Genomic DNA, 23741 nt, shown 5'->3' on the forward strand with positions numbered 1-23741 from the left:
GGACATGATCCTAATTACAAAGTGCAAACAGATAAGGCTCCTTATAAAAGCTGCAGTGTTGTGTTGATTGTTTTTCTTTCTGTGGTTAGACATGTAAAGAGCCCCTAATCATATCTCTGCTTATCATAAAGGTTATTAGGCTGATGGGCATGTGTGCTTGACTCCACCTGGAATGTGTCACTGCAGAACACTCATTTCAAGTTGCACATGTGTAACATACTCGTCATAAAAGACATACGAGATACAGTACCTCTATCTCTGTGTCTTTACCTGAAAACTTTAGATTGATCATTAATGTAAAGGTGTTGGTGTCACAAAGGTAGCTTGTGGAACCCATAACATTTTCTGATTATTTAAGTAAAAAATGTATGAAAAAAAAAAAAGATTCAATAGTTAAGTTCTGACTTTTTTGGACCGAGCTTCTGAAAGATGATAATCGTCAAACAGATTAAAAAAACTAAACGTTGTATGCATTTTCACTTTAAATAAACAATGAATGTAAAAAAAGAAAATAATTCCACTCAATTACTTGTTTGGCCTTCAACAGTATTATTTTCTGTATTAAGTATTATTATCAATACTTAGTATAAAAACACACTTTAAGATGAGCTAAATGTGCTCTGCTCACTGGTTGGCCAACTAATATTAATTAAAAAAAGAAAAAGGCTTTTCATCTTAAAACCCAAAAAAAAGTAACCTCTGCGCACCTCCCCCACAACCACAAATCTGATGAGTTTATGCAAACATCTACCTCAGAGCTGCTGCAGTGTTTCGGCTAAGCTAATCATTAAGGATCATAAAAAGGAAGGTTATATCACCCAGAGTCACTTAAATCCCAGTCAACCTTTCCCTAGATCTTGGGCCCAGACGAGTGACAGCGGCGTTTTGAGGAGCAGACATGGAGCAGCAGCTCAAGAGACCAACGTGGAGCAGGCAGATAGAGTTCACCCTGGCCGGCATCGGCTGTGCCGTGGGTCTGGGCAATGTTTGGAGGTTCCCCTATCTCTGCTACAGGAGTGGAGGAGGTGAGACATGTCGCTGACGTCCTCAAACTGAACTATGAAACCAGACCATCCGTGCTTTTATGCTGTACTTATAGACTGGCTCCAAAAGTTAACAACCTGTGCTTCATACTTCAGACACTTTGTCCTGTTGTGATGCTGATTGTGTTGAAAAGTTGTTCTGAACTTATCTCTGTGTGAATTTCATGTGTGAGTATATGTGAAAAGTTCTCTCTGTTCTTTAAAACCGTGCGGTTGGAAGGAACATTGTTTTTTTCCATTATCTCACCTGATCCAGGATGTTTGGAGGAAAAACCACTGGGGCAGGATGACTTTCACAAAAGTAAAATATTAGAGGATACCTTAAAATATGTGTGTGACAATTGACATGCCATCACCTCCCTTCAGGTGCCTTTCTGGTGCCGTACCTGCTCATGCTGGTGGTGTTGGGGATCCCTCTGCTCCACATGGAACTGACTGTGGGTCAGTACACCAGGAGAGGGCCTGTCCACGCGCTGGCTAGCGTCTGTCCACTCTTGAAAGGTGCTCTGTGGCATTAATTTGATTTCCCCACTTGCTGAACAAGATACAAACAGACACATTGGCTTCTTATTTTTTGACAATATATTGTGTTTGTCCTCAGGAGTGGGCATAGCATCGGTGGCCATCTCCTTCATCATGTGCATCTACTACAATGTGGTCATCACCTGGGCCCTCTATTATCTCTTCAGCTCCTTCCAGGCGCCACTACCCTGGCAGAACTGCAATAACACCTGGAACACAGCGAACTGCTCCAGCCACGCCACCAACAGCAGCTACTCCTCCACAGCCAGCCAGGAGTTCTTCCAGTAAGCTCTCCCTGTGTGGAGGAATGTGAGATTCTAAAACAAAACTAGATAATTATTAGATTGCAGCAGGATTACAAAAGCCCTGGTACACTGTAAAATCTGATTAGTTAACCTTACTTAAAAAAAAGAAGTAAAAAAAAAAGAGTAAGGAGTACTTACAACTTTACTCAAGATTTACTTTGACTAGTATAGCCTACTTAAATTACTATTTCAAACAACAACATTATTTTAAGTGAAATATACTTTGTGTGTACCGTAAAAGTCGGGTTACAAGCCGCTACTACCTTCGGTGATTGTCGCCGCTGTAGCAAGCTAGCGCTGCTGCTAGCTCCCCGCTGCTGCTGCTAGCTCCCCACTGCTGCTGCTACTGCCCGTGTCCCCTCTGCCCGTGTCCCCTCTGCCCGAGTCGAGCCGGGGCTGGTCACGCTACCTTCGGTGGTTGTCGGAGAACTAACGGAGAGCTAGCGGAAGTTAGCGGGGAACTAGCAGCAGCGCTGGCTGGCTTACAGCGGGGACACCCACCGAACGTAGTAGCGGCTTGTAACCCAACTTTTAGCTATTCCAAACAACACATTTATTGAAGTTGGGCTAGCTAATGTTACTTGTTCTGCAACTTAAAATATATCAGTAATGTTTACTTGAACAGCAGTGTAATTTACTTGTTAAAACCTTGCAAACCGATTGCCTTAAAACGACCAAGTTCATGTTACTAGTGTAAATTAAGTGCTTCAAACATCCTTTATACAATAATGAAAAACAGGTTATATTCTACTCAAAAATCACATTTACAGTTACACATGAATCAAAGTAGAGACAAAGTTTAATTATGTGATTTGTTTTTATTCCTTCCATAATAATTGACATTGCTCCTTTTCAATTGTGATTGCAACAACAAACCAGTTTTAGTTACTGAACTTCCTGTATCAGAACCAAGACAAAATGGATTAATCTAATCTGATTATTGGGGTGCTTCTGAGATAGCAGTATAGGATGAGCTTCAATGTAGCGCAGTTGTTGGTAACACATTTTGAAAAAAAGACAAAAAGTGCTGAAAACAGGATTGGTCAGCAAAAGTTGGCATCTCAAAAGGTCACAATGCACACTTTAGTGTTTAAAATCGAAATTGTGCTGGTTTAAAACAATTTAATGAAGAGACTGTGTTCATTCAATAAGCATAACAATATGAAAGATAAATGACTCCACTAATGGATCTCACACGTGTATTTTTGAACATACCTAGACGTAAACCTGCTGATGAACCCAAGGGCTGACACTTTGAAAGGAGTGGCTTAATTTAGTTAACCTAACAATCAAAAGTAACTGAATCCACTGTCATTAACAAGTGGGATCTAATGCCAAACGTCAACACTCATACGGTTAGTTACGTTCTAACTCAACAGGAGATTTTTAAGAGTTTGCAGTTGTGGTGGGAGTTTGTCCTGTCCCAAGCCAAGCGCCACTCTTTGCATGAAGTTAAAGTGTTTTTCATGGCTTTAGGGTAGTTCAGGTGTAAGGCATATGATAGCCCAAACAAGAGGCAAAGTGCTTGAGGTAGATGGCAGTAGACACTGGGTCACGGTGGAGAGAGAGGCACATCCTCACTGATGACAGTCAGAACCCCAAAAGATACGTGTGCCCAGGCATCATCACCAAACAAGAATAACATTGCAACAAGGAAATGTAAATTGTCACTGTGTTATATGTCCTGCATACACTGCCTTCCAGTCTTGTCCATACAGTTTTCACTTCTCTCTCTCACACAAAGTTGAAATTTGGTGCTCAAACCTTGGTGACCTCACAAAACTCTCAGAATTAAAATGCCGATTATGACAATTTCACACAAATGTCGAGGATAAGATGCAACTATAAGAACTTACAAAGCAGGTGTGGTAGAAGGTACTGGGGTCATCACCAAGTAGATATTTTACAGTGTAGCAAGGCTGCTTACACAGCTCCAATTTTGGTGATTACATCAGAGGTGAACGAATTATTTTGATACATTTGAATAAATTAGTCATGTGGGGTCAAGGTTAGTGATAACACATAAACAGATGCTATCTGAAGGAAGTGTTACGTTCCTTTTAAACGTGAACTTCATCACCGTACCTCATACCAAATGTGTATTGGTCTGCAGCAGTGGTTGACTCATTACCTTGTTAATGAGTCTAGTTGTTAACTTGACTGGCCACTGAACATTTCCACCTGTAAAATGCAAATCCATATTGAAATGTTTCTTTGTTTCATCTGTGAAATCAGAATTTCCCACAGGTTGAAATAACTCTAACATCTAATCTTGCAACTATTTGCATCCTCGTGCATAAGAGAGGCTGCTGGCCAACACATATAAACTGGCATATAATGGAAGAAAAACCCTTACAGGGAACGAAGATAGTATAGTATCGTAAGATGTTCAGTTTTGAGGCATAGTGTCATTTCGCAATTGTCTTTTAACTCTTTTTTTTGTGGCTTTCTTTAAGATACAAGATGCTGGAGCAGACGAGCGGAGTGGATGAAGCAGGAGTGATCCGGTGGGATCTTTTTCTCATCCTCATTCTGGCTTGGGTCCTCATTTACTTTTGCATCTTTAAGGGGGTGAAATCGACGGGCAAGGTGAGTGAGAAGAGAGGGACATTTAGGACAGAGATAAGGAGGCAGTCAGAGAATATCAACCTGTGTGTTTGCAGGTGGTGTACTTTACGGCTCTATTTCCGTACGTTATCCTGATCGCTCTGCTGATCAACAACGCACAGCTTCCTGGAGCTTTAGACGGAATATACTTCTTCATCGTGCCAGAGTGGGACAAGCTACTGTCAGTGGAGGTAAGAAGGCAGAATCAGAGGAGGAATGGGAATCTGCTGGGTTTGTCTGAAACGGGAGAGTAGATATAGGCAACATGGTTTTTCGATGATCACCCCTCTGTGATTCAGGTGTGGGTCAATGCTGCAGCTCAGATCTTCAACTCCATCGGGATTGGTTTCGGCTCCCTCATGGCCATGTCCAGCTACAACTCCTTCAACAACAACGTGCTGAAGTAAGGAGACAAAATCCTCAGGCACTCAGTGTTCTCCATCAGCAGTGATAACAATGATCACTGACTGGGCAATAAGAAAGATGAAAAAAACACATCTGCTTTCCCCACAGGGACACCCTGACTATATCCATCCTCAACTCCGCCACCAGCATCCTGGCAGGTTTTGTCATTTTCTCAGCTTTTGGATACATGTCCTATCTGCAGGGCATCCCTGTCAGCGATCTGGCCGTGGATGGTAAGAAATACAAAAAACAGAGATAGAAAAGATAGATAATTGCTCATAGAAATTCCTTCGAGAGGGTTGGCAGTGTTATAAATCAGTTCCCATGAAAAGCAATGCTTCATGGTTCATTGTTATCATTCTTTTATTTTTATGGGAAAGAGAAAGCAGAGCTGCAATCCAGTGAAATATGAGTCATGATAGCTACAGAGCTACAATAAATGCATTAATACAAATTTCTAAAAAATATATATTTTTGAAAACCAAGTGGTGCATTACATTAACACCATCAGTATTCTTTGTTCCAATGCATGCAGTCACCGAGTGACTGCGCTCGAGATGTTGATAAATACTCCATATATCGCTCTTTCCATGATTTCTTTTTATAATTGACCTTTTACTGTTTCCATCAGCAATGCCAGATTGTCAAATCCTGTGCGTTTGTTGCATTCAGGTCCAGGACTGGTTTTTATTGTTTACCCACAAGCCTTTGCCAACATGCCAGTGTCTCAGCTGTGGGCTGTGCTATTCTTCTTCATGCTGCTTTGCCTTGGACTGGACAGTGAGGTAGTTCATGGGAGGGAAACAGTACTTCAGAGATAATAGTAAGATTTTATGCAGCAATCCTACAAAGGTGACCTTTTTTTCTTCGTCTTCCTTTCATTGTCAGTTTGCAATGGTTGAAGTGATGGTGACCAGTCTCATGGACGAGTACCAACAACGTCTGATGACATTCTTCAAGCGGAAGGAGCTGTTCGTTCTTGCTATCTGTGGGGCGGCGTGCATTCTGGGGATCCCCTGTGTCCTGCAGGTACGGACCGGGATTTACCGGATGAGCTCCAACCAAAGTGTCTGACTTACTAACGAGCGTGCCTCTCTTCAGGTGGGCATCTATGTGTTCCAGCTCATGGACCATTACACTGCCATCGTGTCCATCATGTTTCTTGCATTCTTTGAGGTCATAGCCATCTGTTGGAGTTATGGTAAGCAAATGTTGTGTTTCTGTTTCTCTGCGGCCAATTCATATAATTACTTTTATTACTACACCTTTTATCTACTATATGTAGACTATCATTATCAATGCCAGATGTTGTAAAAGGTCTGAATGTGCACGGCTGTTAACTGAAGCAGCTCTCCACACGCAGGAGTGAATCGACTTTCAGACAACCTCCAGGAGATGATTGGGAAAAGACCGAACATCTTCTTCAGACTCTGCTGGCTGATAGTCGCCCCTGTGCTGATCACTGTAAGTCCACGTGATTTTGATTTTTGATGTCTTGAACCAACACTGAGATCTATCTGAAAGTATCACCATACTGTACATGTTTCTACTTGGGGGCAGGTCATCCTGGTTTTCTCCATCATCCAGTTTGAACCAGCCCGCTATGGGGACTATGTCTTCCCTCCCTGGGCTCAGGGGGTCGGCTGGGTCATCGCCATGGGCTCCATCATCTGGATTCCTTTGGGTGCCGTTCACACATTGTGGGTGCTACCTGGCTCGTTCATGCAGGTGACGCACATTTGCTTTTTTTCAAATGTATTTATTTCTCTCCAGTCAAAACATTGGAGGTACAGCAGTACCCATGTGCACGTGCTGCTACGCCAAGCTATGTGATAATACTATCGGTGCATTTCTCCTACAGAAACTGAAGCTGTCCGTCACACCATTCGCCCTGAATAAAAAGCCAAAAATGCCGTATTATGAGAGGGGAGGAAGCCTCCCTGTCATCAGCTCCGACATCCAGCTACCTGAGAAATCTTCTATTCAGACAAATCTGTGATGGCTCTGTGCCTTGACCAAGAGTGGACAAGTCAATCACAAATTATTGTTTGCAGTTAGTTTTAAATCTTCAACAAACTTGAAGCAAGCTTACTACAAATAAAATGTTCTACATGATAGCGAGAATGGGCTGCTGCACATCTGCCATGCAGACATTGAAATGTACATTTTTGTGATCCTATTAATTTAATTAGTTGTTGTAAATTTGAGGTTTTGTTGCACATCAAACAGTTTTGCTGATTTTTTGGAATGTCCGTTGTTGTTGTGTACATCTTTAACATCTGGTCAACGCATGCTCTGTTCGGACAGAGCTCCAAATGACAAAAGAGTGCTACTCAGGGCCTCTCTCACTCACTCACACACACACACACATGTCCCTGCCCTCATTTGTGCAGACTTAACTTTGCTAAGGGTGCCATCTCTTGGCCATGTTTGCTGATGCAAGTATGAGTGTTGATATATCTGAGGTCAGGTACTGTGCTTAGAGTAACACATACATTTTAGTCAAGAAAATGATAAAGTAATATCACCATTCACAGTTCATACAGCTGAACTACTTCTGTTGAAAACATAAATCACTGTGAACCAATTCATTGTGGCTGACTCATTTATTAGGTCAAACGCAACTCCGGGCACTGCTAATAAAGATGATACACGTGGTAAACGGGGAGTTCACAGGTCATGCAATAATTCTATGTCATGTAAGTTTTAATAAAAGCCTGTCACAAAGTCCACAGCTTGTGATTTCTACAATGACTCACAGTCTGCCCGGTGAACATAACACAGACAGACCATCATTCACTTCTGGGCAATTCTTTTTATTTAGTCATTGAAGGAGAAATGTCATCTGTGAGGTACACATTTCTAGGGTATACATGTACACGGAGTTAAGTGTCTTCCCCTACATACGTTGCCAGTGTCTTATTCTTGTAATTCCTCATAAATGAATCCAAAGTGCAGAACGACTGAAATTACACGGGCAAGAAGAGGTGGATAGTAGAAACCCATGTGCTGAACAGACAAGGTCACCTGTGCTTCCTCCTGGCCCCGATTCCTTATGAGTGGGTGAAAGCCAAAGGGTAGCTGAATGCGTTTGTGACAACATACGGTGAGTAAAAGTGGCAGCATGGGCAGACTGATGTTAGCTATAGTGGGTAAGACAGAGTACTGTCTATGGTTAGTGTGCATGAGACCACATCTAGCTATGATCAAAAGTTAAACATTTATTAAAAAAAAAGGTTTAAACCAAAGAAAACAAAATAAATGACCAGTTATCATTCTTATAAACAGCAATTACTTTTTCCATTTAATTTCAAAAAGATATGTCATGTGACCTACAAAAACAGAGACAAAACATGTGCAATCAATGGCATACTCTTCCCTCTGAAGTGATGCTCGTGCGGATGACCACACGGCACAGCAGCAGCTCTCTCCTTCGCCATTTGTTCCTGCCGTCGGTTGGAGTCGGCTCAGCTCAGGGACCGGGCTCGACGCGTCACAAACGACAGGTTGCTGCTTTCAGTAGTATTTTCGCAGTGGTTTACAAAGTCCACGCCCTTAATTTCCTCGCACAGCCTCCTTAAGGCTCAAGCCCTCTTTGACCACGTCCCTGCAGATCCAACACAGCTGTAGTTGATTTGTTTTAACCCCCCACCCCCACCCCACCCTTGCCCGGCAGAGGTCGCTATGGAGTCGCCATGGCTGCCGTCTTGTCTGCTCCTCCTACAGCTTCCTGTTCCACTGCTATGACACCTGCTCTACTGGCCTCATCTGCACGTCTCCAATCTGGTGGCACAAACAAAAGAAATCAAGACAGAAATTAGCTGCTGATCCATTTCTTGGTGAGAGAGAGAGAGAGAGAGACAGACATACCTGGACATGAGGAGGGGCACCGAGGACAAATGTGACTGCACTGGCTATGTCTTCTGCTTTCAAACACTGAAAAGTGGCGAAAGGAGGTGTTACTGATGTAACAGCACTAGTATTTTCACTTTGTGCAATGCATCTCGTGACTCGGAGTCAAACGTGCGCTCTTACTTTCATACTCTCATACACTGCAGCGGCTTTCTCTGGGTCACTGTTGTGGTGCCGGAAGGCGAACTCGGTCTCAACTACTCCAGGAGATATACACTGCAGGGAAGGCAAATGCATCGGAAAAAAAAAACGTTCACATTTTGCTGCTCACAGGCCGACAGTTTGGGGAGAAGCTGAAGGACATGCTGTGCGTGGAGTCGTTCATGTGACCCGGGGCACAGGTCAAAGCAAACACCCGCCACCTCGGATGACAACAGCTAGCTTACCGTGGCTCTGATGTGGGTGTTTGCTTCTCGGAGCTCTTGCCGTATCCCCTCAGTCAAAGCGGTCACCGCGTATTTAGTGGCACTGTAGAAATGCTCATCGGCACTCGGCACCACTCGGTGCCCACCCATACTGTGACGGGGTGGAAGGGGAGAGAGACGCGTGAGATGGTAACCACGTTACTTTAAAATAACTCTACTTGCATACTTCTGGAGCAAGATTTCTCACAAGTCACATTGTATGGTTGAATATCATACACAGTGTCTCAATGGGCTGTACAGGCCCAGAGCATCTGCCACAAATAGACAGTTGAATCAATTAATAGATCCGTAAAATTCAACAACAGGGTTATAATAGATCGTCACATTGTCTCATGTCCAGGCTCACAATGGGCCTGCCGGATTTAAACCACCTTGAACAAACTGGCTGAGGTATTTTCAGAACAATCTATCCATTTGTTCTTGGATCCAAAAGGTGTAGCTTACCTGTTAATATTGATGATGTGGCCATCGTCCACATTCCGCTCCTTCATTGATTTGTATGCCTCTCGGGTGCAGATAGACAAGGCCAAGACATTCACCTGCAGGAGCAAAAGGAAGACATCATCTTAATCAGGGTTCTTATACATTTTGACCAATAGACTTCCATGACTTTAAACCAAATTTCCATGACCAAACAGTTTGTGAAATCTCGGTGTATACATGAAAAAGTGAGAAAATGTAGTATTTAAACTAACAATGAGAATTCCAAAGCATACAGTAAACCTTAAATGATTCAAATGAATGAGAGACAATAGTTTGATTAAAAGAATAAACACTTATATAGTAGATGCCTGTATGTATGCCTGCTTATATTTTGAGCGTCTTTCTTTTAAAAACATTAATTATTTCAAACTCAGCGTAAATGTAAAACGTCATGAACATTTTTTTTTAAAGAACTTTTCCAGGTTTTCCATGACCGTAAGAACCCTGTTAATGCATGTCTCAGTTTCCATCCATCTCTGTGTGCACTACATGACGCGTAGCTAAACTCAAGTTGATATGGAATGGGATTTTTGCAATATCTGAGAATACCTGATGAAAAAATAGAATGTGATGAAAGTGAATCAGCTGACTGATGTTCACAGGGACCAGCTGAACCTGCCGGCCCTGTCCAGCTTGTGGCCTCTAAGCTGCTCCCGTGGTGACATTGATAGACGGCAGGTTAAAGCCAACGTGGTGGCAAGATAGGGGGAAGTGACCAAACAAGGTCAGTGTACAGATTAAACACAGGCTAAAAATACACTGCTGTACACATTCATGTGGGCTGCCATGACAACAGATGGACGAGCGTTACGAATGCAGGACTTGGGAGGCAGGGACTTCGGAGCGGGGGGGGGGTCTTCAGTGGTCAAGAGCTCGATGAATCACAATGTGAGGGTTAAACAAGAGAAATACTGCTGGCTTTCATTAGTGGGCCTCTGCTGTGCTTCTCCTCAGAGCCAATGAAGCAGCCTCTGTGAGGGGAGGGGGTGTGTGTGTGTGTGTGTGTGTGTGTGTGTGTGTGTGTGTGTGTGTGTGTGTGTGTGTGTGTGTGTGTCTCCGCCCGCACATTTCTGCTTTTACTTCAACGGACGACAACGCTCTACAAACACAACACTTCCACTCACGCTGGGCAACCGCTTCAGCTCCTCCTACTGCTGCTTTTTCTGGTTGAGTAGTAGAGCGCCATTAAAAACCAATATGACATAAACGGAAGAGGATCACTCTAACCAACCCTAGTCCAAATAAATGCTAGGATTGTTTCAGCTGAATATATATTTGTGTTTCTGTGATGATCCACCCACATCAATCATGTTCCTCCAGCCCTCTGTTTTTCCACTGAGCAAGGGCTCACTGTGGGCCAGTCCGGCGTTGTTGATGCACACGTCCACGCCCTTGTGTAGCGTCTTGATCGCTGAAAACATGGACAGGATCTCCTCCTCGTTGGACAGGTCACACTTGTAAGGGATCAGCGTGCCGCTGTAGCCTGCACTCTGACATTCTGCTGCCAGCTTCTGAAAAAACACACACAAAAACGGACCCAATGTAACAAACATTTGCCAGAGAATAATAAAACAAAAAAATACCAGCGCAACAAGTTGCGATACATTGATAATCAGGACCGAGACACATTGTTAGGCCAGAGTTAGAAATGATTAACCCGCAGCATCATAGTTGAGATAGAGGTCGTGGCATGATAAACACCCTACCCGCTCAGACGCGACAATGAGAGCGTGCAGCCGTAAAATCAACACAACATCAGTTGAGGGCAACTGATGGCCAGTGAAGCAAAAACCACTCTTATCCGAGTACGCCTTTTACCAGATAACAAAATGCATATTGATTTAAATTCCATATTAGACCCGAAATCCAAATCATGACCCCCGGGATAAGAAGAAGCAAGCATTTGCCTCTTCCTTCGGGTTTCAGCTGAGCCTGCTGCAGGCTCTTCTCCAACCAGGTCAGCTGGCTGCTGTGGGGTTTGATACAGATCCCCCTGCCAGGCACAGCTGCACCAGTCACCTGATGTCTCGCTCCGGGTGCCAGTCAGGCAGGGAGGCGGGGCTGCTGGTAGACCCGAGATGATGCACAGCACAATAACACCCTGCCCGTGTGAGCGTGTGGACTAAATGTTTAGATGGGGATGTACTAAAGGAAAAAACAAACCTCTAAGTAAAGATCCTGTGCCCTGCAATAATCAGATAATTTTGTGAGGACATATTTTGGGTCTTGGTCTTATTTGATACACAAACATGAAGTTGGCAGAAACTCTACTATTCTCTTAGCCAACAATTTCAACAGTATATTTGTTACTTTTATTGAACTATTTCAAGTTTAGTTAACTTATTTAAATGATTTAGCTTCTCTAGTACCCCTGGTTGGGAATCACAGACAAAACCAACAATACATGTGGAGTTTGATCTCAATCCCACGTGAGGAAAGAGCAGAGGCTTCTGCGGACACACCACCTTCTGCACAACATGTAACGTGGTAAATTCAGAGATAGAATTCAGATAAGCCATGTGACATATTTAGGGTGTGGATGTTGAGACCTGAATCTTGCTTCACGGGCAGAGCGAAGCACGTTGTAAAGTCAGTATATAAATCACAGCTCACAATGTCGAGCACACTGTTTTTGTGGTGCAACTAATCCGAGAGATGAGGCAGCACGATCTGATGCCTCCTAAGTACCTGACATTTGGCGACAGCTTATACAGCCGGAATATAAATGAAGAGAGCAGCAAAGCAAAGCAGAAGAGAACGGTAATTAATCATCACATGGAGTCGTGTGGATCAATGTGACTAATGTTGTGAGATGTTCTGTTAAAAGTCTGATATCTGGACATAAATACAGCATATCTGCAGATTGTGGTAGCTGCTGCTGCAGCCGATCCTGAAGTGAACAAAGTATACATGTGTGAAGCCTTTTTTCAGGATGAAATTGGATTTAAGGATCATTTAGGCTTTTAATTTTTTTTTAAAACAACACATGTAATAGAGTGAATGCATCCTATTTCACACTTTGAGTCTGCAGATTTCCCTTGCTCTTCTTCTAAGCTGTTTAACTGGGATTATCCAGAGTGAAGGCATTACCCGAATAAAGCTGTCAGAATGCTAAAACACTGAAAACACTCGTCTCATCTGTAAAGACTTGAAAACAGCCCATTTTGCCTGTGTCGGTGAACCATTCCCTTTTGCCCATCACCTTGAATGCGAGGCGGTGATCCCTGGTCGGTATCAGACATTAAAGTTAAGTATCTGAACTGCCTTTCCACGATGGACAGGCTCTCCGGCAGGAAGGAGCAGGCAGACAGACTAGTGACTTCTTTCTTCAGAAAGGAGGTTAAAACATAGAGGGGAAGCCATGCCGGCCTTTTGTTCGGAGGGGGAGAATTAGTTGTGTTGCTGAGGTTTAAGTGGGAGCAGCAGAGCAAACAGGCTGTGATCTTGGTCCAGCTACAGGAAGTCTCAGGCTGTGAATCTCTGCGTGTGTGAGAGTTCTGGCACCGACTCCACCGCCGTGGCCAGTCCCAGCCCTCGCACTGGCCACGCCTACAGCAGTGGCACTGCAGCTTCCTGCCCTACAGATAAGGCAACAGCAACATAGTTGACAAATGCACTCTACACACAACTCATTCATCACCAAACCAAATGAATACACTGGAGATCTGCAGGTGAAGCCCGTTTGGTGTCACACCTTTTTAAAGACGAGAAAAAAAGAAAAGCCCCAGCTGAACATATCTTGATGACAGACAGCAGAGCTGCTGAATGAGCCCCCGAGCAAACACAAACTGAGGATAAGCATGTTTAAGGGCAAGGTGTACTTGACACACACAAAATTGATCAAAGGCCGCATCAGAATCCAACCTCATTTTTTCCCCTCTCATTGCAGCCTTCACACTCTCAACTACTTGGTGTACTAATCTTGTATTTATCTTTACATACAAAGCATATTTCCATATCAACTGCATTATCAGTTACTCTTACATGGTTCTGTTTCGTGGGCAGTTATAAAAAGACCGCACATGCGTACATAGAGCCCTGCAACTCAAACATAATCACTGTTTGCTATTACACAGACAGTCTTGATAAGGCCGACATCGAAAGATTAAAAACAAAGAAATCATTCAAAAGACAAATGATGTTACAACCGTCCATAAAGCCTTTCCATCTCACAGTAATGGGTGTGCATACACCCACCGACATGTTTACATGCCTACATAGTTACATTCACGGCCCTTAAGCCCTGCAGGGGGCTGTTATATAAGCTCCACAATGCATGGGGGACTATTGTCCCACACCATGTTCATCAATCATTCACCTGCTCACGTGGAACTGGTGTAAATGGACCGGCGAAACAACTCGCTGGAGAAGTGAGAAGGGATAAAAGATGAAGATGCCAAAATGCTAAAGGCAGACAAGAACTAAGTGGTGAGCCAGATCAATAGCGCAAGGCGGCAGCCATGAGCAGAGAGCGCTGAGAAATTAGATTCGTCTCAGGTTGACTCCGGAGGTTCCACAGACAAGAGATGGATTGTGTTTTAGGCCCATGTGCCCCCTCGTATTGTCTGAAAAGACTGCTAGGTGGTAAAAAAAAATATCAAAAAGTGTAATGCAGCCAACACTGAGCCATAAAACAAAACAAAAAACTCCCCTCTTAATCCTCGCTGTCCAAACTCTTAAGTACCTGTGACACACAAAACTATTTTGCCTGTCAAAATGCATTCTCATCCTCATTACCGAGACTGTTGTCCAGTGATCACAAAAAGTGTGCAGAGGGAAGGAGGAGTAAAGGGTTCGGGTTGGCAGCCACAGAGTGAAACAGAAGGGGAGGCAGAAAACAAAACCTGAGGCCCATTGCATCAAAGCTGAGCAAAACACATTCAGATTCCAGTGTGCGTTGCTCTATGAGGAGGAGGAGGAGAACAGCCGCACAGGGCGGGTCATGCAGGCGAGGGAAGATTACTTCACATTAAGATTAATTTAGAGACAATATATTCGCAAAGCCACGAACGAAGAGATACAAAACTGTGTTTAGAGAGACCGTGATGTTTCACTGGGAGCCACTCTGCAGAATAAACAAGTGAAGTGGAAACTCACTCCTTGTTCGTAAGTTTCTTTTCTGAAAACTAACTAACAAGAAGGTCTCTTAGAAACGCTTTACTCTTTACTGTAGCCCTGTTGTTCCCCATCCAGCTGAACTATACGGCATGACAGACAAATGGACGGATCACAATCGTATTGAGCGTGGGGGTCAGAGGTGAGGGAAGGTTATAGGGGAGATTGGTTGATTTAAAATCAACAGATCTGTAAAACTGAGTTTCTCCACAAAGAATCACACACAAGGACAACTTTAAATCTATTTTTTTTTAACCAGAGATGTCATATGTTTGTTTGGACATAAACCATTCATCATGAAAAGAAAAAAAGCATAACATTTAAAAAAAAAAAAACGACTGATGGACTAAAGAAATCTTAGTTGACTTCGACCCAAAACAACAGATTAGTCGTCTAATGCAGTAAACGGGGGCGGCCCTAGTCGGCTGTTTAACAGCATTGCAGCAGAGTTGTGTGATTACCTCTTCTTCACACACACTGAATGACCACCAAAAGGTCCAAAGGTCTGACAGGGCGGTTTTACAGCACTTCCTTCAGGACAGTCTCATCAAGACAAAGAGATAAGAAAAATAATTACACTCTTTGTTGGCAACTACACTCATTGACAGACTTCTGAGGAGTTCCAATCAAGGACTACATTTTAACCCTTCACCCAAATGACCTTTGAACCTAAAACATGGTGCCTGGAGTAAATAAAAAAAATTAAACATTGTCCGTGATAACAGCCAAAGGCTTGTATAATCTGGAGTCTTGACTAAAGACGGAGCAGGCCGCCAGGTGTTGTTGTGCAACAGACTGGTGTAACCAGTGTGGTGGCATTTTATTTTCCCAAACAAAGTGATTGTAATCAGGAGGAGGCGGCAGCACGACTTCATCTCGAGTGAGACACGAAACAGTGCGAGGATTTTTCTTTAAAAGGCTCTCTGGTTCTCTTGTTTGTAGTTGAAACATGCTGATGGGTGAAGCTTCCTGCTGGTGAACAAGCATCCATCACGCGTCTCGTGTGATGAGGGATTCCTGCATCTGACGTCGGCCATCTGTACAGCAGCTTTTGCTCTCGTCGCGGGGGCCATAGCTGGCTGGAGCTACGAGCCGCAGCATTCTGCACGCTGCGTTTGAGACAACGACGGCCCAGAGCGGGCAACAAAACCAGACGGAGGTAGAATGTCACGGAGACGGCGTCACGATCGGACGCGTCCAAAATGAAAAACCTTTTTCAAACTGCGCCAGCACCGAGCTTGGTCTTTTCAGCTTGTGAGCTGAGAATAACCATCAAATGTTTCCAAACATCAAACAAACACCCAGCAACTAATCCAATTTGGCCACAGTCGATGCGACAACAATCCAATTTGCATTCTTTCTCGTCAAGCCCCCCGACCCCACTTTCCTTTATGGAAGAACTGAACTTGGCGAACTGAACTTGTCTCCGTGCTTGTGTTGTAGACTCTGTTGTTGTAGAAAATGCTTTCACCGTAGAGAGCTTTCCTTTGCACTCTGCTTAGTCTCCGCTACAAATAAACATTCAATAACAAGCGCCGGCCTGCTTCTGCCATTGCACTTAGCTTTTGTACGGTGACGTCTCCCCTCTCCCCTCCCCCGCCCCAATGCACATCTGAGGCCTCCCCTTGCGCATCCAGACGCAGGAGATTTCCAGAAAGTCTTCAACAGGACAGGACAGGAAGCGCCCCACCTATCATACCAAGAGGCCCGGGTGCGGGGGGGAATTTGTCAATGCCGGTAAACCTTACACCTAGAAAAGGTGATGAGCACGGAGAGGACAGCACAGCGGTGGCGCAGGGAGAGCGGCTCACAGGGGTCACTGGGCTGCCGAGACCAATCAGACTGTAAATCACAGGAGGCCCCGGGGATTTGGTAGAAGTAATTAAAAACACTCCCGACAGGAGCGGTGGGAGGAAAATTAACTGAGTTTGTACAGTACTGCACTGGAGTAATACAGGAGTGAGAAAACATCCTTTGCTCCAGAGTTACGGACAAAATCGCAGGTCTGCTCTCGCAGAGAATACAGTATGAAGGAATGAAGAGAGACATCTCATCCGCCTGCTCTTGAGGGCGTATCAATCCGTCCATCAAGCGTACAAATCAAACTCCCTAAACAAATTGCACATAAGTCTGTCAACTTGGAGGAGGTGAAGGACAGGTCAACTAATGTCAAGGTGGCAATGTGCCGAGATCAGCGGCGTTTGCCCATCACAGAGATGAATGAGACTGATTTCTTATCAGCATCATCTTCCCTCGTGTCATTAATCCGTGTCTCGATACCCGGGAGTCACCGAACCCCTCGTGCCTGCCGCTTTGGGAGCATTCACATGAGGAAATGCTGTGATTTGTCGCGTTGGTGACAACGGTGCTTCTTCTGGGGGCAGAATCCACAGGAACGTCACGGATTATTAGTCAGGTATACGTCTTAGTCAGCTCAAGTGGAAAAACGTGCAGTCAGTGGAAAAGCGTTCTGCTTGGGTAAGACAACAGCTTGGGAGCCCGAAGGAGGCGCGAGGTAACACGATGAGATCAGGAGAAAATTGAGCCGGGTGAAATAAAAACAGCAACTGTGCAGGTGAAGATAGCGGTGCTGTGAGGCTGCGATTGGTGACAAGTGACGCAGCGAAAAAAGCCCGTCAGGACCGGACGATTATTCATAATGTACATCGGCTAAACAATTCAACAACCACCGTAATTTACATTTTGCACGTCACACGCATCACAAAACTAAAAACAGAAAACTATATAAAGAAGCACAGAGACAGACTAAAAGAGAGTCAGAAACACAAAGTGAGGCAGAGGTTTGAGACAAAGAGAGTAAATCTGTCTGACCTGACCCACTTCAAATCCTTTCTGGAGTGATATCTATTCACCGTGAAATCCCAGAACGGGCTGTCCAGACACAACTCACAGGGAGGTTGGTGAGACCGCGTCAGATTTGCAGGCGAGTGAGACACTGATTGTCTTTTATCGTGTCAACTCAGCTTTTGAAGCATGACTGAGCGCCTTTTACCTCCCGGAGAACGGGCACCGAATCAAAGTTGTTCAGCCAAGGTCTTAAATTAACCTCCTGGCTCACATTGGCTTCAAGTTTGAATTCAGAATGTACTCACAAAGTGCAGAGCCTCCTGCTTTGTGCAGTGCTACATTAAGAAGCAGCCAATTGGGAACTTTGACAAAACTTAAAAAAAAGAAAACATGCAAAGACCTGAAACCTAATATGACCAATGTATTCAAAAAGCTATACCCTCAAAAGGCTGTCAGCATCGAATGTCCAGATTGGAAAAATCCTTCCTGGTTTGAATATCCCACGTTTGTCTTTATTGTCGAGCAAAGATTCTTTGACGTAAATGATCTCATTTGGACATTTTTCATGCAGATTATCTTTACCAATCCCTTGCTAACCTCAACCACAAATCAGTTTAGCATTAGAAACCCACAAATTATGTTTGCTAAATTTATCTGATCTAAAATTGCAGCAGCCAAAGCTTTGATGTTTGACAGATGCGGCTATTGTGACCTCAAAGCACCCAGGAAATGTCTGTTTCACTTACAATACAAAAAATATGTTTTTTTTGTTCCACAAAGGCAGATGTTCTGTCTGCATTTAGCCTGTGGGACTACTTGACAATTAATAACCTTGATAGAAAAGTAATTCTGCCCTGTAAAAAAAATAATGCCCGTTTAGAACATTGAATCATTCAAATACATGCTGTATAGAGATTGTAGATGAACTATGTTTTGATGTTTCCAGGAATCATTGAACGCATAGGTGGCAAATTAATTTGATTATGTGACAAAACCCGACCCCAACCTCTGCCTCTCCGACCCCACCTCACCAGCAGCCCTGTCCTGCACATAATGCAAAAACATAAAAGTACAACTCATTGTCTTATACTGGAAAGGAGCGGGCTCTAATTTACACTTATTCGCACTCATAATAGCAACTGTGATTCAAAACCAGGTTGCTAGATTCAGATGGAAAACACTTTACTACAACAATCACATTTCGCACATTAAATCACTTAATAACAGAGTTATGCAATTCCCCTGACAAATGTGTGAAAAGAAAACAGATAAATGGTAGTCTTAAATCTAATACTTGTGTTTTAAATGAGGTATTATTTGAGTTGATGTGATCGGCAACTGGAGTTCATAGCTGTGTATTTACTACTACGTCGCCTTGTGCTCGGTAAGCAGATATAACAAACCCAACATATGGGCTATGTGGGTCAGACTGCCATCAACCAGTAGCTTCAGTGGTTCTCAAAAGAAGAAAAAACCCACACATAGAGTTATATTAATTCCAGAGAGGATCTCTCCGCTGTTTCTATGGCAATCTCACTGCGAAACCAAAATTCGGCAGTGCATATGTCTCTCAGTGGCACACATATGTCTCTCAATGGCACACTTTTAGACGGCACTGTCCTGTCCACGGAGGCCACTTCTAAACATTTACGTCCCCAAACAACGCGCTGTGAAGAGCGCGTTCTTCCAGAGAAATAAAAGCGTCTTCCCTTGGCCTTTTAGGGTTTCACAGGAGTTAATGAGAAGCTGCGTTGCCGTCGTCCCCGTCGTCTCCATTCCTGCACAGAGCCCATGGTGACCACACGTCTCCCTTCAGCTCGCTGCTCCCCTGCTGCCAACTCTACGCTCTCGCAGACAGCGAAAACAATGCCGCGGCCGGGACTCCCCACCCCGGTTTCTGCATGTTTTATTTACGCTGAAAGCTCCAACATTTGAATACATTCGTCCTTTCATCTATGTTTTATCTGGTCTACGAGCGGGAATATTGCTGTTGGGCAACGCAGACACCAAAAAGCGAAAGCAAAGAGTTAAACACCAAGAGGGAAGTCACAAACAATGACTTAGTGATGGACACTTGCCCTCTCCACTCGCAGCATGCCAGGTTTGGCACAACTACTGCAAAGAACCCAGTTTACGTTGCACAGAGCACAATACCGGCTTTGTCGCCCAACGCACAGACGACTCTCTGAGGTCTTGTCCAAGTGATGAAATCTGTCTCAGAATGGGAGAGACACGTCACTCCACACAAACCGATATCAACAGTTTTACCAAACATTTAGTTAGTTTAATATCTCATAATCCATAGAGAATAATTAAGATTGTTCTGCCTGTGGTCAGCTCTTGAATGCCAACTGATTGTATGAATGTAAAAATACTATAAAAAAGGTTTACAACGTTGTGACCTTGTTTTGTAACAGAGAGGGGCTAAAACAAGCTGCTGCAGTTAACTATTGACAGCAGGGCCCATGTGACCAGAGTATGAATGGAGAGAGGCTATCTATTACGCAATTCACACTCACTATATGCATGTATGGCCGTGTGTGTGTGTGTAGTCAAGGTGGAGAAAATGAAGACCTAACTGAAATATGTAACGATTCCTATTTTTAACAGTAGAAAGAGAAAACACTAAAACATCATCAGCGGAGTGCCTGCATCTGTTTCTCCAATGTTCAGTTTTTGCCAAATTATGTTATTGTAAAATGTAAACAGCGCAGTAAACGCCAAAGTAGTACTGTGTTGCGTCATCAAGCGTGATGTGAGGAAAAAGTAAGTAATTTACACGACTACTACTACCATAAAATGTGATTTGTGCGTTATTCACACAGGTGGATGTACTTGGGAGACATTCTACCGCTCAACGCCTAAACGTTCAAATAAGACAGTGTTGTTAACAACCACAGGCCTGCTAAGCTACAGCACTCTGCGCTAAACAAAACACAGCAGCTGTCTAAAAGGTGTCTGAATGTATGCCTTCAGCAGCCCAGTGCTGGAAGCTGGGACGAGTGAAGGCTTAATTATTGGCTGACAAGATAAGCAAGGTGCACAAGCCTTATGGCTTATGGTTAGGCAAGAGTGAGCGGGGTGGGGCCACTGACTGCAATAGCCCTGGCTTCTGCCCTCCGGTCTGTACTCACAACAATTAATATATACTTTTTAATTACGAGCCTTAGATTCACTGGTTCAATATACAGACAAATTGAACATGCAGTTCAAAACATAATCAAGACTGGCACTAATACTTGCCTTTTATTATCACTGTGGGTGTGAGTTAGGCTCCATTGATCTACAGCTAATGAAGCAACGACCGCAAACAGATGACAATGTGATGTATACACACATACACTGGGCGATGTTTGTTCCAAACCCCATCAGAAATGAAAATCGCAAGACAAAAAGGGAAATCAAAGGAGTGGATCAATCGAACAGTTTGTAAAGTGACATTTACACGGGCTTGGTTGTTGTAAATGGATCGCCTAAAATGCATTCATGGTTAGATTTAGATAAAGTAGAAAGTTGAATCAGCGTGAAATGTCAGAAAAGCCGTTCATGCACACTAGACAGGACATATATATATATATACACTCACCTAAAGGATTATTAGGAACACCATACTAATACTATGTTTGACCCCCTTTCGCCTTCAGAACTGCCTTAATTCTATGTGGCATTGATTCAACAAGGTGCTGAAAGCATTCTTTAGAAATGTTGGCCCATATTGATAGGATAGCATCTTGCAGTTGATGGAGATTTGTGGGATGCACATCCAGGGCACGAAGCTCCCGTTCCACCACATCCCAAAGATGCTCTATTGGGTTGAGATCTGGTGACTGTGGGGGCCATTTTAGTACAGTGAACTTATTGTCATGTTCAAGAAACCAATTAGAAATGATTAGAGCTTTGTGACATGGTGCATTATCCTGCTGGAAGTAGCCATCAGAGGATGAGTACATGGTGGCCATAAAGGGATGGACATGGTCAGAAACAATGCTCAGGTAGGCCGTGGCATTTAAACGATGCCCAATTGGTACAAAGGGGCCTAAAGTGTGCCTAGAAAACATCCCCCACACCATTACACCACCACCAGCCTGCACAGTGGTAACAAGGCATGACGGATCCATGTTCTCATTCTGTTTACACCAAATTCTGACTCTACCATCTGAATGTCTCAACAGAAATCGAGACTCATCAGACCAGGCAACATTTTTCCAGTCTTCAACTGTCCAATTTTGGTGAGCTCTTGCAAATTGTAGCCTCTTTTTCCTATTTGTAGTGGAGATGAGTGGTACCCGGTGGGGTCTTCTGCTGTTGTAGCCCATCCGCCTCAAGGTTGTGCGTGTTGTGGCTTCACAAATGCTTTGGTGCATACCTCGGTTGTAACGAGTGGTTATTTCAGTCAAAGTTGCTCTTCTAGCAGCTTGAATCAGGTAGGTAGTGTGACTTCACCTGAACACAGTTTATTACCGCAACACTGGAGGTGGATGGAAGGATAGCAGGGTGACCCACCAGCTCCGGTCCCATGTAATGGCCAGTTGTTGGCAGGTATCTCCCCCTCTGAACTGTCACTTGGAAAGACCTACTGCCAGCTCTGTAAACGCTGGTCTGCTGCTGCTGACCCTGACTTCTAACCCCACTGCAGAAGGTCAATCAAAAAGAGAGGAATTTTTCCAAGAAAAGATTAATAATAGAGATTATTACAGATTACGGGGTTTGCGGGATGTGCAGAGTAATGCTGGTTTAGAAGCATCGCATTTGCCTCATTTGGTGGGTGGCACTGTGTGCCAATCCGGGGTACAATAAAAATCCCTTTAATATTCATATTGGAAATCTGAAAGAACAGTCGGGATTTAGCTGACGTCATGGTTTTATAACGTATTCAGTTCAGACAGTACAGTTAGTTGTTTTTGATTAAATAATAGTCAAATATATGATTACGTTCAAACTATTAGGATTAATGCGGTACTTTTTCCTTCATAACACGGGCTCAGGTTACGGCGATAACACGGGCTCATTTCAACCGTCGGTTCCCCGCAGTTCAGCCGTTGGCTCAAGGGTTCTCGCTGAAGTTGTGGAGCTAACGTTAGCTAACAGTCACCGTGTGTTATCGCTAGCTCACGTCAGGTTGTTATTGCTCTAAACACAGCTAGCTTATCTTTTGAGGTGTGGACGATAGTACATTAAATGCCCCCAACCTCTATTTTGTCGACATTCCTGGCGCAGCCGACCACCCGCATGCCTTGCTGGACCAGCGCCCGTGCTACAGCCGCTCCGATGCCCACCGAGGCTCCGGTCACCAGGGCCACTCTGCCTTTCCACCGCTCCATCTCTGCGCCGCACTATCTGGACACGAAACCACAGCTCCCCGTGCTGCTCCTCTGTCGGCTCCCTTCAAGCTGTCACACAGCCGCGGATATCAGTGGCGATGGGATGTGTTTCAAAACGAGGGATGCAGCAGCGTCAGCCTCCCGTTGTCAGTCCGCCCAGCATCCAGGACAGCGGCGGACAGTGTGCCTGAGCCCGGGTCCATGCGCTCCTCGAGATGAAATATGAAGAGCCCTGGCGTGAGTAAATGTTTGGTTCATACCGCCTCCCACTTTCTTTTTGAGCCCTTGTGCCGAGCTGCCGCGAGCGCTCCTCCGCGTGTGTGGTCCTCTACCGCCGCCTACTGGGAATAACACGAATAACTAAGTGTTTCGCCTGATACCTCCAAGTATTCCCCGGAATCAAAGTTTTGGTCGGGAAATGAAAAAAAAAAAATGAAGGAAAAAAAATCAGTAAATGAAGTAGTTTTGATTTATTTAGTTATGTTATTTTACTAAGTAATCCTTAGTGAGATACTCATTCATGCACTCCAATACCACCGATATTTTAGGTTCCTTCAAAACAATGACAACTAAGTGTTAAAATAGAAACATAGACAATATAGAGTAAGTGTATATTACACATACACACAAAATGTAATTTAACACCTGTCTGGTTTGTTAATTAGTCGGTAATTAACAGTTCCTCACAGAATAAGAACACTTATTCTAAAATCTAAATATACATGATCTTATAAAAGGCCAATAAAAACACAGTAACAAAATGATAATGCATATTAATAAATATCTTTTATTTTG

The 23741-nt window shown here is 43.9% G+C and overlaps 2 protein-coding genes across 3 annotated transcripts; one reads left to right on the plus strand and one right to left on the minus strand.

Annotated features, from left to right (window-relative positions):
- Positions 1–898: 898 nt before the first annotated feature.
- LOC306754004 (sodium- and chloride-dependent GABA transporter 1) lies at positions 899–6881 on the plus strand (the record flags this gene model as incomplete). The annotated part of the gene is made up of 13 exons (XM_079237916.1): positions 899–1025; positions 1410–1544; positions 1645–1849; positions 4327–4459; positions 4534–4668; positions 4777–4880; positions 4991–5115; positions 5555–5667; positions 5771–5911; positions 5984–6083; positions 6246–6346; positions 6443–6610; positions 6744–6881. The coding sequence occupies 13 exons, from the start codon at positions 899–901 to the stop codon at positions 6879–6881; spliced, it is 1725 nt and encodes a 574-aa protein (XP_079094042.1).
- Positions 6882–8549: 1668 nt separating this feature from the next.
- dhrs11a (dehydrogenase/reductase 11a) lies at positions 8550–23080 on the minus strand. Of its 2 annotated transcripts, none has more exons than XM_079233493.1 (7): positions 22815–23080; positions 11004–11213; positions 9664–9758; positions 9181–9310; positions 8918–9010; positions 8753–8818; positions 8550–8665 (listed from the first exon to the last, which is right to left on the minus strand). In XM_079233493.1, the coding sequence occupies exons 1-7, from the start codon at positions 22944–22946 to the stop codon at positions 8624–8626; spliced, it is 768 nt and encodes a 255-aa protein (XP_079089619.1). In that variant the 5' UTR covers positions 22947–23080; the 3' UTR covers positions 8550–8623. The 2 variants fall into 2 exon arrangements, with proteins under 2 accessions (XP_079089619.1, XP_079089620.1); XM_079233494.1 differs by having other exon boundaries at positions 11004–11210; positions 22815–22838.
- Between the last annotated feature and the right edge of the window lie 661 nt (positions 23081–23741).

The sequence above is a fragment of the Taurulus bubalis genome, assembly GCF_910589615.1.
Source record: "Taurulus bubalis genome assembly, chromosome: 2".
NCBI classification, from domain to species: Eukaryota; Metazoa; Chordata; class Actinopteri; order Perciformes; family Cottidae; genus Taurulus; species Taurulus bubalis.